Consider the following 15,911-nt stretch of genomic DNA (forward strand, 5'->3'; position numbering starts at 1 on the left):
GGATCTATTTCTTGAAACATAAATCTGAAGTATTTGATAGATTTACCGCTTTCTTTAAACTTGTTCAAACACAATACCATACCACTATCAAAACACTTAGGTCAGATAATGGGAGGGAATTTTTAAACGGCACCATGAACCAATTTTGTAGGGATAACGGTATAATCCATCAAACTTCCTGTGCATATACACCAGAACAAAATGGGGTAGCGGAGAGAAAAAATAGAACTATTCTAGAAATGACCCGAGCCCTCATGATCGAATCTAAGGTTCCAAATTTTTTTTGGCCAGAAGCAGTTGCCGCCTCAGTTTATCTCATTAACCGCCTACCCACTAAAATCCTTCATATGAAAACCCCCCCTTGACATGTTATCCAAGCAAGCCAACATCCCCGAACACTTGAACCTCCAACCCAGAGTCTTTGGCTGCACTGTCTACACCCATATTCCTAAACATGAGCGAACCAAACTTTCACCATGTGCCACTAAATGTGTGTTCGTAGGATATGGGATGAACCAAAAGGGTTATCGTTGCTTTGACCCACTTACCAAGAAAATTACCATGACCATGAACTGCAATTTTTTGGAAACCGAATTCTTCTACCATACCCACCTTAGTAGTCAGGGGGAGAGTGATCCAGGTGGTACAACGGACTACCTAAGTTGGGTCGTGCCAGTTCCAAGCTCCTCGATTGAGGATCTAACAGAACCAGAGATAGTTACTGCCGCCGAGCACGTCTCACCACAAGAGTCATCTCATCCAAGCCCAGGCAATCCCTCTCCGATGATATCCGAGGTAACTTCTGAACCAAGTCTTGTCGAGAATACAGTTACCACTGACCCTGGCGATACAGAACCTGTAAACGAGGACAACACAGTTGATGGTGACACAGGGCAGTATGTGCTCCCTAATAGGACTACGAGGGGAGTCCCTCCCAAACGATACTCACCCGAGAAAATTGGGAAGAGAAGTCGCTATGGAGTAGCAAATTTTGTACAAGGGAATCTGACTAAAATGGCGCGTGCATTTGAAGCTGCACTATATGAAGAGGAGGAAATCCCACAGTCAGCAGAAGAGGCAATGAGACATAAGAAGTGGAAGGAAGCAATGCTTACCGAGATGAAAGCACTTATGAAGAACAGTACATGGGAAAAAGGGAAGTTACCAGAAGGAGCAAGGACTGTTGGGTGCAGATGGGTATTCACAATCAAGAGAAAACCAGATGGCACAGTTGAACGATATAAAGCACGGCTAGTAGCAAAGGGGTATACCCAGACATATGGGGTTGACTACGCTGAGACTTTCTCACCGGTAGCGAAGATCAACACTGTGAGAGTATTATTTTCAGTTGCGGCGAACAAGGATTGGCCACTACACCAGTTCGATGTGACGAACGCTTTCCTGCATGGGGAACTGCCGAAGCCTGTTTACATGGAACCCCCACCCGGGTTCGCGAGTGAGTTTGGTACAGGGGAGGTATGCAAACTTCAGAAGACACTGTACGGACTAAAGCAGTCTCCGAGAGCATGGTTTGGAAGATTTACCGAGGTGATGAAGAAGTATGATTATACCCAGAGTAATTCCGACCACACTCTGTTTATTAAGAAGAGGAACGGGAAGATCACGTGCCTGATTATCTATGTAGACGATATGATCATTACAGGAGATGACAAAGATGAGATAGCTGAATTAAGAAAGAATCTTTTCAAGAAGTTTGAGATGAAGGACCTAGGCCTTCTTAAATACTTCTTAGGAATAGAGGTACTCAGGTCGAAGAAGGGAATCTTCATAAATCAGAGGAAGTATATACTGGACTTATTGGCAGAAATTGGGATGATTGATTGTAAGCCGGCAGACACTCCTATGGTTCAGAACCATGGATTACAGATGAAGGAAGGTGCGAAGCAGACAGACAGGGGGAGATACCAACGATTGGTTGGAAAACTGATCTACCTTTCTCATACCAGACCAGATATCGCCTACTCAGTCGGGGTGGTAAGCCAATTTATGCATGCGCCACAGGAAGAGCACTGGGAGGCAGTCATGAGGATTATTCGATACTTGAAAGGAACCGCAGAACACGGACTTATGTTCGAGAAACATGGACACATGGAGATACACGGTTTTACTGATGGAGACTGGGCAAGTAACCCAAACGACCGAAAGTCAACTGCTGGGTACTTTACTTTTGTAGGAGGGAACCTTGTGTCATGGAGAAGCAAGAAACAGAAGGTGGTAGCCCTTTCGAGTGCCGAGGCAGAATTCAGAGGAATTAAAAGTGGATTAACGGAGATATTATGGCTAAGGAGAGTGATGACAGAACTAGGCCTACGGCCAACCCATCCATGCAGACTCTTTTGTGACAATAAGGCGGCCATTAGTATCTCAGAAAATCCGGTCCAACATGACAGAACCAAACATGTGGAGGTAGATCGACACTTCATAAAAGAGAACCTTGAGGCAAAAGTGGTGGAGATGCCTTATGTCAAGTCTGAAGATCAACTGGCTGATATATTGACGAAGGCAGTGAACTCAAAGTCATTCCAAGATGTATTGTGCAAGCTAAGTATCGGCAATCCCGTTACATAGCTTGAGGGGGAGTGTTAGAAGATATTGAAAGATATCGGAGAATATCACGGGAAATCAAGAGAAGATACGGGAATATATTTAGCCTAAAATAAAGGAAGCAATCAATGTAAATTATGTTTTCCTTTTTTTGTACATATCTAGCTTTCTATATAACTTGTAATCCTATCATCTATTTACAGTGAATAAGAATGATATTGATTACCCAACTCAAAATTTGCCTTGTGATGTTCAAATTCATAATGTATTTCATGTTTCTCAATAACGTTTCTCATATTCAAGAAGCTTACCCACAAGTTGTTCTTGAATTACATATGGTTCTTCGACATAGTCGACATATTCATAGGAACTTTCGAATATTTACAAGTTAATTCTTGTAATTAAATCTATTTAAGGACGGACAACAAATCAGATGAAAGGAGATCATAGGCATACTCATATGAATCCATGAATTACCTTTTACACAGATCTTCCTTTTGTAGACGAGGGCTTATAACCCCCGTAACTCCTTTTGTAGATCTAAATCGTGATAAAGTTTTAATCATGTTGTAACACGTTTTAATTATGTAATATCATATTTAATGTGTAATATCATGTTTAGGTCATGTCGTGTCAAGCTAAATTGTATAGTAAAGTACGTACTAACGTTAATGGTAGGACTATCAATTTTTGACATGACACGAAAACCCAATACTAACAAGCAAGAAGTTAATAGGTTGGGACCAAATAAAAGCATGATGATTTTAGGTTGGGTTAGGGTTTGACATGTGTTAAGTTTACTCAATATCAACCCAACCCTCACGATTTTCCAGCCCTAGGAATAGGGTGTTGGGCTGCCACAATACATTGGGCCTCCGACTTGGGCAATAATATTATGCTCACAAATTTTCCACATTCTGAAATAGAAGACACTTGAAGAGTTCCGGTGAGCTCTCGTGTGTAGATCCAGCGATTGATTGTATGCTTCTGCTCATTTTTCATCCACATCCCACTTTCTATCATTTGATTTCTAAGAATGTTTTCGTATTTTGGATACATATATCTTGTGCAATAGTATCACTTCGTATCAGTTTGTTATAATATGATTTGAATGTTAATTTGAGGTGTGAGTTGTAGATGTCTTTGAGTTTAATTGGTTTCTTTTGCTGATTAGCTAGTGTTTTTGTGGTAGCTGTGATGAATTGAAAGAGAGATGATTTTTATATGTAGCTCAGGAAAATATTCTCTTTTAGAGATGATAATTTATGAAATTCTTTTTTCCTTGGTCTATTTACTATGGCTTGTAAGCGAGTTTTTTGTTTGAATGTGCTTTAAAAGTCAAACTGAGGAATTACAGATACATAGAACAATGACCAAAACCCTCACTTTCTGTCTCCTATTTAACTGTGTATGTTTATCAGTTTGTGGGAATGTTCCGTGAGCTGATTATGTTGAAGCTGGATAGAATTTGATCAGATAATTGCTCATTTGAATGCCAAAACATGTTTGAAACTATGTAAGTAGTCAGTCTTTGGTCTTCTATGCTATCTCCTTAATTTATTACTAAGGTGTTATGTAACTCATCATTCTATTTGCTTGCTTTTGTTCCATATGTGTGACTGTATTCATTCTACTTATTGATTTGTTGCTATAATTATATAGCTGCACCCATCGGAATGGGTACTTTTCCAATTTTTTTTGGTTGATGATAAATTGCAAACTTGAAGGTTATTTTTTGGTCACTGTGCAATCAGTTATGATGAGATGCAATTCCTTGAGAAGGATCTCTAATCTCAATTAACATGGACTGTTTTGTGAAAGGCACTTAGAATAATAAGCCATAACTTTCTGCACTTCTTAATATCATCGATTGTACCATTAGATTCAAGAATTCAGTCTCACACAGTCACACTTTAACTTGGAATGATGACTCTACCTTTCTGATAGAGGTAAAATTTAATTAGAGTAAATTTAAGGCCAGGGTATCAATTTACTTTGTTGAAATCGAAGGGCTACGCTCACCGCATCACAATTTACAACTGTTTATGTTACAAAAAAAAAAGTTTACTATGCTTCTCATAATGTTTAATTGTCACTTTCTGACCTTATTCTTTGCTGAGATGTTGGCTGATTTCAAAATGATAAAAATATTGCGTTTCATTGTGCTGGGTAATATATTATTGATTTTCATTAAGAAGAAAGAAGAAACATGGCGATATTGGAGAAGTGGTCCCAAAAGTAATGGTGGAAACCCTAGATATGATGCTTAAAAACCCTAAGTTTGAAACAAATTAAATAATCAGAGGCTTTACATAAAAATGATGAGTTTTCATTGGGATATCGCAAACTGCATCTCTAAAACTCGCAAAAAGAGTAACATGCGCTGCATCCACCAGCACCACCTTCTAGGGCATTACAAACCCTAAATTTCCTTCTTGCTCTGGAAACCTCACTTTTTCACCATCATCGTATATATGTGCGTTTTCAGGGGTGAAAGTTGAAAAAAAATTATTGATAGAAGCTCTCATTGAGTCTATTTTTTTAAGTTTATATCATTAGATTAATGTAAAAATTATTTTTAGTATTTTGTATTCTCAATTAAGCACATCTTTTGCGGCCAAATTTCATTATTTTTCATTTCTTTATGCAATTTCACTCCATCTTATTCTTCCCACCTTCAACAATTTGGTCATCAGCATCATTAGCTTAGTAAAGGCTAAACATTATTTTCAACAATTTTAATAAATTTGACAATAGAAAAAGAAGAAATAAAAAAGATTAATTGGTAGGGCCTCCGCCTCTCCCCTCTTATGTGTGTGTCCACAAAATGCTTTGTAAAATAGTGTTATCTCTAATAAAAAAAAAACTAAATTAGCATGTTAGAGTGTCCACTATAAGGCGGACACCCCAATAGCCCCGCCCCAGTTTTTGTGCACAGCCTAAAAAATTTGTTTCCGCCACTATAGTGGACACTTCCAATATCCCCAAATTTTATAATCAATTCTCATTTTAAAATGTTTTTAGTTTCAATTAGGTATAATTAAAATCATCGCAATGTAAATAATTAGAAAACGAGGTAATTGAGACCGAATATTCGTTGTATTGAAAATTGTAAAATTATACAACGAATATTTAAAATAAAATACAAATAAAAACTCCGCCACTGTCTACTCGGTGTCGGAGTCGGTTTCCTCGTCTTCTTCTTCTTCTTCTTCTTCTTCTTCTTCTTCTTCTTCTTCTTCTTCTTCTTCTTCTTCTTCTTCTTCTTCTTCTTCTTCTTCTTCTTCTTCTTCTTCTTCTTCTTCTTCTTCTTCTTCTTCTTCTCCTCCTCCCTCTCTGCTGCCGGCCGCGGTTCCCCCAGGAGCATCATCAGCCAACCCTAGACGACGCTCAATCCGTGTGATGAGCTTCTGGTATATATTCTTGATGTACGGGTCATCGGTGGCTAGGTATTTGCTGCAGACGTCCTGCAGTTGTTGTATCAACTGCACATCGAGGTTCTCCCTCAAGACCTCGTGGGGACCAGGAACCATGTGCTGTGGGATTGGGGCGGGCTGCGGGATGCGCGATCCAGACGCTGCCGACGATAGGCGGGAGGCACTTCGAGCCCTTCTGGCGCTGCGGATAGAGGCCTGTTGTCCCGGGGGCCGTCCTCGCCGAGTGTGTGTAGGGGCGGGCTCTTCGACTTGCTCGTCGTTCTGCTCGAACGAGTGCGAGCCGCTTCCGCTGCTGTAGTCCCCGACAAGGTTGTGTCTTATACGCTTCGGCCCGGGAGCTCCAGTGACCTCTTGCACGCAAATTTCCTTGAATTTCGGACAATCCGCGAGGACTAGATACTCCTCCCACATTGTGAACTTCGGCCAACCCTCCGTGTTGTATTGGCCCATCGACAGGGCCTTCACGTCTGCTTCACTTCGGTCACTCTCAGCTTGGAGAAGGTTGTTCTAGTATCTGCACGCGAACCGCTTGGTAGCCAGCAGAATCCTAGACCACTTTTTGCGGATCTGTTCTGGGTTGCGCTCTCGGGCGCTGGAAGGTTTGAACACGTCATATGGCATCAGGACGCGCCGCCAAAAGCTCCCTTCGGTCTGATCGGTGCCCACAATGGGGTCCGATGTGATGGCATCCCACGTCCTCGTCACGGCAATGGACTCCGCTTTGGTGTAGAGCTTGCCCCGTTTGGAGCCCGAGCCACCGCCACTGCCGACGCCGCTGCCCTCGCCACTGCCGACGCCGCCGCCCCTACCGCCACCGCCCCCGGCACTGCTTCGGGTCGGAACGGATGTTTCCACCCGGGACGCCGGAAATGAGCAGCCCCATCATGGTATCTAGTGCGTCTTGATCTGCTTCGGTGTAAGGAGATTGGCTGGATAGGAAAGGGGACTCCGGACGCGGCTGGTTAAGCGCGACGAGGTTGAGTCTGTAATCTCCAAACGCCGAGCGACTCAGATTCCGCTGAAAAGGTGGGGGCGTTGGAGAAGACCTCCACGACTGAGATGGAGGAAGGTTTGGACTCGATGCCTACGGCGGAGGAGATTGACCCCAAATCCACGGCTGGGACGGAGACCCGCCATATCCTGACGGCTAAGAATGATAGCCGCCATATCCCGACGGCTGAGAAGGATAGCCGTCGTATCCCGACGGCTGTGAAGGATTGCCGCCATAGCCTGATTCCTGCGAGCCGGGTGATTCGTCGTCTCCACCGTGCATTTTTAGAGAGTGAAAGTGTAGATAGTGAATGAAGGAAGAGTGTGAAAATGGTGTAAAAATGGGTGGTGGGGGAGTGGTATTTATAGAGGTAATTAAAAAAACAATTTTCGAGGACCGCCGGCGCGCCTAATGGCCGACCGGCGCATCCTCGCCCCGCTTTTGCCGAATGGGCGTCCGCCCCCCGTTTCTCGTCCGCCCCGGGGCGGACGTCGCCTACACTATAATCCGCCTCGGGATCGCCCCCGCCGGGGCTATAGGCGCGGCGATCCCATAGTGGATATCCTTAACTCTCGGTGACATGTGACGGTGAAATGCAATTTTGCTTCTAACCAATAAATCGGGGTTTTCGAATTATCTTGAGAGTTTGAGTGAGTAATGTTTTTTTTAAAAAGCTCCCCGCGATTTGTATGCATATGTATTGATTTCAAGTATGAATTTAATTAGATTTCGTAACAAATTTAGAACAATGAACTAAACCTTGTCTTACAATCTTAGTTTGAAATATAGAGTTATTGTATATGAAATTATTCAGAAATCGCAATATTATTACCAGCCATCCACTTCCCCCTCTCTTTTCATCAGACATCCAATTAAATCTTGATGTTAACAACACAGTTTGATAAGGATTGTGAGTACATAAAAACACTTTATATTTTTTTGGGTTAGGTATTTGCAAAACTGTTAGACAAAGGTACTCATAATTATGTATAGGATATTATTTATGCTCGGACAAAACAATACACAGTATTCCTTTTTACAATTAGACATTAATATTTCATATTTGACCATACATATAAATAGGGCGTGTGTAGTGAAACTATAAAGAAATATGAGAAAGAAGACACTAGCAAATTATACACTATGAAGCTACTCTCTCCGTTCCGTAGTAGTGGCTCATTTTATTTTCCACACTCATTTTAAAAAACTGAAAATAAATTGTTAAAGTGAAATGAAGTAAAGTAAGTGAGAGAAATGTAGATAAAACTCTTATTTACATTATTCTCTCACTTACTTTACTCTCTCTTTTCGCTTTAACTATTTATTACTATTATTTTTCCAAAGCTAAGTGCAGAAACTGAAATGACTCAACTACCACGGAACGGAGGGAGTTAGAAATACAAGCATACAGCTGATCTTATTGATTTCATCTAAATATGGTACTCCTATGAAAGAACAAAAACAAAAATAAAAAATTGGAGAATTTTGGATAAACAAGTTAAAGCTTTTTCATTTTATTTTCTGTGCTAGATAATATGTTGTCTTCTCATGTTTTACTCATAAATTTAAAGGTTATGCATCTTCACTGAGAAAACTTGATTTCTGAGGGAAAGTTTTCCATTTCATTTTAGAATTGGGTAAAAGTTAAGTGCAGTAATTGTGAGCGACAAGCATGAGTCGTTGTTATTTGGAAGAAGAACAAAAACAAGAAAATCTCGTGTTGTAGAGAAGCAAAAGCCAGTGATTTTTCCAGATTATAAATTAAGTGGTAAAAACAAGTCCAAATTACAAACTTATTTAAAACTATTGACTGTACTGAAATAAATTAAAACGCCGAAATTTGAGCCCTAAATGAGATCTGCGAAGAATTACCTCAAAAACAAGTTTGATGAAGAAGAAGAAGAAGGGGTTTTTTTTTGTTTATGTAGTTTTGTTGGTTGGGGTTGGGGTTGGGGTTGGGCGAGTGTCTCTCCATCTGTTCAAGAAGGTGAGCATGGTGTCAGAGTAGTTATCGAAACCGAGGGAGGTGAGGGCCCAGCAGATGTCGTCTCCGTTCACCGTCTTCCGGTTCTCCTTAAGGCAGCGGTCGGACGCCTCGGCGGTGACGAAGCAGATGAACTCGGACACACATTCTTGCATAGTTTCTTTGGCTTCTTTAGAGATCTTGGCGCCTGGCGGAATTATCCTTTTCATGATCCGCCCAACATTCGCGATCGGCAGCAATCTTTCGTTCCCATCTGTCATTTCTACCACCACTCATTTCATTGGAAACAAACTTTTATAGTACCACTTTCACACATATTTCAAGTCGCTGTGTCATTTTTTATTTTGGTCTGTCCACCATTATATGCTAGTTTACTGTTTACATATACATTATTTCACATTTCTTACAGCTCATATCGAGTCAAAATAAGACACATTATCGGACGGATGAAAAATATGTTGAGGCCTCAACATTTGATATTCGGACATGATATAGAAAGATATGTAACTCACAGATAGAAAATGCAGACTTCGTGTTAAGACATTATAGTACATAATAAGGTTTTCTTAGTGCAAGTAAATTAATATACATTTGAGTTACCATAAGAATATTTATGTATTTTATAATTAAATGTGCTAATCAATTATTAGTAATGTAATTATGTTTAATTAAGAACCGCCCCCAAATTAATTTCAGCCCAAGAATAAACTTTGATGGAGAATCTGACGGCGAGGAATTAATGAAGTCAGATCATTTAATCTCCTCATTGTCTATATTCCCGAATCAGATGAAAAATAAGTTGACTCATATGTTAGAAACCCAGACTCAATTATTATAGAATAACGACATTGGATGAGTGGAGCATCGACCGATTCTAGCGAAAATTTTCTTTGAGCAAAAGGCTAAGTAGACTTATACGAGCAAACTCTTGTTATTATAAGTGACCAAAAGTATGAGAATAAAAATAATAGTTAGAAGAAAGTAAACTATTGCCTTATTAAAGTTGAGACGAGATATCTATATTTCTGAAAGACGAGACAGGCCCCAACCACTACAAAAAAAACTTACAATTTAGTGACGGATAATTCCGTCACTAATCAGCGAAATTTCTTCTCTAAACATAGTTATTGACGGATAAAGTTACCGACAGATCCGTCAATAACAAGCTTGTCACTAAAAACTTTTAGTGACGGATTTGTCCGTCACCAAAGTTACTAGCCCACTCAATGACGGAAAAGTAGGTGGCTGCCATATATTAGTGACAGACTTATCTGATACTAATTAGTGACTGACGAATTTCAGTCATTCATCAGTCACTAGTTCTTGAGCTGTTTTCGCCGTCACTAATGACCGTTTTTTTTTTGTAGTGAACTAGTGCTCACGAATTGGCATAATGTCTTCAAAAATGAAACATTTTTTCTCCTTTCAAGCAGAAGCATCTCAAACTCACAGGAACTAGCAAAGTTAATGATGAGTCGAGAACAAAGCAATACAATGTTTCTAAAATGCAAACTAAGATATTGAAAGCTAGAGAGAGAATAGAGAATGTTTTGCGTGTTAGGGATATTCTCTCAAAGTTAATGATGAGTCGAGAACAAAGCAATACAATGTTTCTAAAATGCAAACTAAGATATTGAAAGCTAGAGAGAGAATAGAGAATGTTTTGCGTGTTAGGGATATTCTCTCAATTACAACCTCATGCTGCACAACATGAGAACATGTAAGATGCATTAAGCCACCATATACAAAAATATTGAGCCAACGGAGATTACAAGTGGTGGAAGCCATAGGGATCCCCATGATCTCCATCCGCTAACTCATGTCAATATCCAACAATCATCCTCATTCATTAGATCCCTACAAGCTCAAACCAACGTCTCGGCTGTGGAAAATGCATATGCATGGTGCAGACTCTTAGCTCAAGTACCGAGAAATAATACTGTATTTGGAGCGGTAATTAACTTTTGATTTTGAATCTCCATAGTAAACATTATCATACATACCGACAAGCTAGTAGAGTGATGTTTTGAACTATTCCTCCTTGGTGTATGCCGAATTAATAATATCAGCACAATATTGTCTAAACTCCATCAATTCCAATCAATGTTTTCTAAAAAATGAGTAAAGATTAAAATTAAATCTTTCATGTGTTATAGCTAGATTCATAACGTTTCATTTTCCCATTGAACCAAACACATAAGATCTCCAATCATATGAAGCCTACAATGCTCTTGGGAGCTGAAGAATTGGTCCAAGCACGAATGTTCAAGACAACACAGATTCTTCCTCAAAGTGTTTAGTTTGGATAAGAAAAACTCATAGTATAATTTAAGGGGTTAGAGAGTACTCTCAATATATATTTTTCTAATTATTTATCCAATCTAAACCAATTTTACTTTAATGAGAAGTGCCCCCTTCAATCTCAGTGAGCAGTGCCCCTTTCTTAAGACATGGTAGATCCCCATATATATTTTGTCTTACTCAGTATTTCTTCCGTCCCACCACAAGCGATTCATTCCTTTTTAGTACAATTACACTCTGCTACTTTATTCTATTCACATTATATTACTTTATTTTATTCTCTACACTTAATTCTGTAAATATCATTACTCTACACTTAATTCTCTAAATATCATTATTCTAATTTTGGTGCCCAAAAAAAAGGTCTCGCTTATTATTCCATATTATGTTAACACTAGCTTAGAAAACCTAATTATTGATGCCTTAACTTGGGATTTAATATGTGACGTTAAGCAAAATTGGAGCCCAAAATCTTACTTTTTCAAAAATGCTTTCTATCAATAGTAAAAGGCTAATAAGTTTGGACCAATCGCCGGTATATCTGACTGGAGCACCCTATTTTGGGAAAGGAAATTGTTTCTATAGATTAAGATGTGGTCCCTCATATAAATCATATTTAATTAATCTAAACAATATAATTACACTGCCTCCAATGTTCTTCAAGTATTTGAATGCCTAATTATACAATTGTGTCTACAGTTCGTCTAAAATAATTGTATCTACAGTTGGGAAATGAATGGGCTAGATTGATGCACGTTTGTTCCTCAATTAATTAATTAAGAATTAAACCCTAGTTTCTGGTTTGTTTGTGCCATTGTATTTGGCAGCAAAGCTAGCTTTAATTCCCATTACATTAGCCAATATCTTGAGCTATGCACTGCACCACATTATTTATGGGATATGCCCATTACCTTTCCTAAGAATCAAATCTCAACCTTCTTTCTAGCTAGATATCTTGTGTATATATGATGAACTTAATTAACTGCTACACGATATGAGGTGTATTATATTATTTAAAATATTTAAATATAATCAAATTAAATAGGATTATTTGACACTTAAATACACAAATATTTAGCTAATTCATGAACTGCATACAACACGAAATGTCGGTGTGGCAATATATAGAGTTTTTGATTGTTATGATTTTATCATGACATGGAAATCAAAATTTCATTATATGGACTCATTATCTGAGAAACAATGCTACTTAGGTTGGAATGACATACTAGTATTGTTAGTTGGATAATGAGTTGTCATAGGATAGATACTAACTTCATAATATAATTTCATGCGTGAATGATTTTTATCGAAAAAAATCGTGTAGATTGTATAAACATCAAATATTCAAAATATATGGTTTCTAGTTCACTCAATAGACTTTTTTTCTTCTTCTAATTAAAGTGTCACAAATTTTACTCTTTGTACCTGTGATTGATACATGAAAACCACAAATATATAAAGAGGAGTAATTGGTATATTAACAATATTCATATCCAAAAAAGGTACATTAAAATAAAGAAAGTATATAATGGAGTAACATGTAAATATGTAATGGACATTGTTGAAAGAATTATGTGCCCTATATTACTATATAGGGTAAGAGGACAGAAGCCTCTGGATTATATCTAGAAGTGTGGACCTAGGCTAGAGGCTACCTTAGCTTGTGAATCCAATCAAGACCAGCCTCATATTTTATGAGCATGACCTTACCATGATGTCAAATCCTTTCATCAGTATAATCATTTAAATTCTAATTTGTCTTTGTCAGCCTAACCGCTCGCTTATTTTATTTCATTATAATTATTCAAGAATATTGTTTTGGAAATCTGAATTGAGTTTTGCACTTATATATGTCCATGGATTATATAAGTTTCTAGACAAATGGCGACTTGCATGCTCGTGTAGCTAGAGAATATAGTTTTTGCGTACTCTAAAAAATACTACAGATTTAGGATAATTTGTAATCATATTATATTTGTATAGGTCTATTTTAGTTGAAGATGTAAGTAAATGGATTGCCAAAATTATAATTGGTCTCTAGCTTTCTAGTCTAGGTCAGTAGGTCTCATGCACGCCTGATCAATGAGGGAGCAGCTAGTTCTTGGTGGGTAATAACAGCTGATAAATTGCATGCATACTAATAATAGTAGTAATTGTAAAATAACTTATGTGTTTTTTTTAAATAACTTATTTATGTTCCCGAACAATGTTACAGTATGATTAAATTTACAAGAAATAAATATCATCCCACCATTTAGTCCTTAATTATTTATATATTTAAAGCAAGTGATTCTCTCTAGTAATTTTCATTTTTATTAATAAAATTTTAATCATTTTCTTTATATGTCTTTTCCACTTTATCAATTTTTCAATAAATTTGAATCATCTATTATCAAGACTATTTTTTTATAATAGAAGTCATTATTTATATATTTAAAGCAATGATTCTTTCTAGTAATTTTTATTTTTATTAATAATATTTTAATCATTTTTATATGTCTTTTCCACTTTATCAATTTTTCACTAAATTTGAATCATCTATTATCAAGACTATTTTGTTTGATAGAAGTCATTATTTATATATTTAAAGCAATGATTCTCTCTAGTAATTCTCATTTTTTATTAATAATATTTTAATTATTTTTTTATATGTCTTTCCACTTTATCAATTTTTCGATAAATTTGTATCATCTATTATCAAGACTATTTTTATGATCGAAAATAGCATTAATAGTAAGCCTAGTTTGGTATCATCATATTCCAATCCATCTTATTTAGTCTCATTCATATGGGCTCCATAACTAGGCTCGAATTTCCTTTTCTTTTTTGTGTATCATGATGACTAAGAGCACACAATAAGAGCATCAATAAAACTAGCGGACCGGATCGCATCTGGGTCCCGGCTTGCAGCCTGTGCGTTGGAGGGGGGCAGGGACGGGTTTGGGCCGCGCCTGGTGACTGGTGAGCTGCCTGAGGCCGGGTCTGGTTGCTGTCCGGCCTAGGGTTGGAGGGTGTTCGGGCCGGACCCCCAATTCTTTTTTTTTTTTTCTAATTTTTGTCTATTTATATACCATTTGTTCAACATTCTTCCACCAATTTCTCACTTTATTCTACACCTATCTTTTTCTATTTATAATTTTTATTTTCTAGGATTTGTATTTTTTAATTTCTAGGGTTTGTAATTTTTATTTTCAAGGATTTGTAATTTTTTTATTTCTACTGTTTGTAATCTTTTATTTTCGACTGAATAATGAATTTTTTTTATATTTTAATTGTTCAACGCTTTTTATTTTACGAGTAAAATAGCTTGTAGTTGTGAATAGTGCAATTTAATAGTTGAGGCCTGGATGGGGCCTGAAGGGTTATAGGAGTTGTGGCCTGGCTAAAAAATTAGGGAAATGATGACATGGAGGGAACTTAGGGCCTGAATCCGGGTAGAGGTTAATGATGCTCTAAGGGCGCAAATTGAGGCCGTCAATGCAGCCGCGATTTGCGACTTCATTGCAACCTCTAATTTTTTTTTGCTGTCCCAAATTTGACCACAACTTTGGTTGTCCGCCGCAATTAGCACCCGATTTTGCGGTTACCGCAAATGATTTTTCTATTATCATCATTATTATTATTATTATTATTTACTTTTTAATAAGTTATATACTCCTTCTGCCCCACAAAAATATGCATTGGATTGGGCATGAGTTTTAATGCACAATTGAAAGAGTAAGAGAAAGATAGAAAGAAAAAGTAATGAAAGTATTATTATTAGTGGAAAATGAGTCTCAGCTCAATATAGGAAAAAGAGTTTACAAAATTGGAAAATGCATATTATTGTGGGACGGACTAAAAAAGAAAAAAAGTGCATATTAAGACGGAGGGAGTACTAATTAATTTTAATTATTTTATCTTTAAACACCACAATTTCTCACTTCACTTCACCATCCCTTTATTCCATTCTCAGTTCTACTATATTCGTTTTCTACATTTTATTCCACTCTCAATTTGTAATACCCGCCCCTTTATTACCCTATTTTGTTATGTTTAATGTCGAACTAGAGATTTATCGCTCTCTTGTTTCGTTGAATTAAATGGAACTCATTGCCCCTTTGTTGGTACTTAATGTTGTTAGTTCGCAAAACTAGAGTTAAAGTAATAATCAAACGAACTAAAACAATTTAACGAATGTTTAGGAAATAAAATAGACGTAGTGAAAGGAAAACGATGATTTGTATCCCGAACTAAAAGTGCTCGAAAACAAGATACATTAATCTATATGGTTCGAATTGTATTTTTAAAGATACATTTCTTTTCTTTCTTACTCTATGTAAATTTATTCCTATTGGGCCTGTTAGCTCGTTTTTATTGGATAAATTAGTTTCTATTGTATAAAATTCAAGTAAAAATATTTTTCAAGTAGATAAACTACCTAGTACATGCCCATGGTCTCTGCTTTTGCTAATTCTTTTCTTCTTTTTTTTTTCTTTTGTTTTCCGCTAATTCTTGTTTCAGGTTGAGTGTCTGCATCTTTCCTTAGTGAGCAACAACTCTAGTTCTTCTTTCTCTGCCTTGGGGGCCGCCACAAGATAACCATTTGTCTCTTCAACTTTGGCAGTCTGCATGAAACATAGCAATACAA

General features: G+C 37.5%; 1 protein-coding gene across 1 annotated transcript; it reads right to left on the reverse strand.

The window, feature by feature from the left end:
- Window positions 1–8,913: 8,913 nt before the first annotated feature.
- On the reverse strand, window positions 8,914–9,237 carry LOC121800740 (nuclear transcription factor Y subunit B-5-like). The gene has a single exon (XM_042200249.1). It carries the CDS (start codon window positions 9,235–9,237, stop codon window positions 8,914–8,916), a length of 324 nt encoding a protein of 107 aa, XP_042056183.1.
- Window positions 9,238–15,911: the final 6,674 nt, after the last annotated feature.

Source organism: Salvia splendens, chromosome 4 (genome assembly GCF_004379255.2).
Source record: "Salvia splendens isolate huo1 chromosome 4, SspV2, whole genome shotgun sequence".
Taxonomy (NCBI): domain Eukaryota; kingdom Viridiplantae; phylum Streptophyta; class Magnoliopsida; order Lamiales; family Lamiaceae; genus Salvia; species Salvia splendens.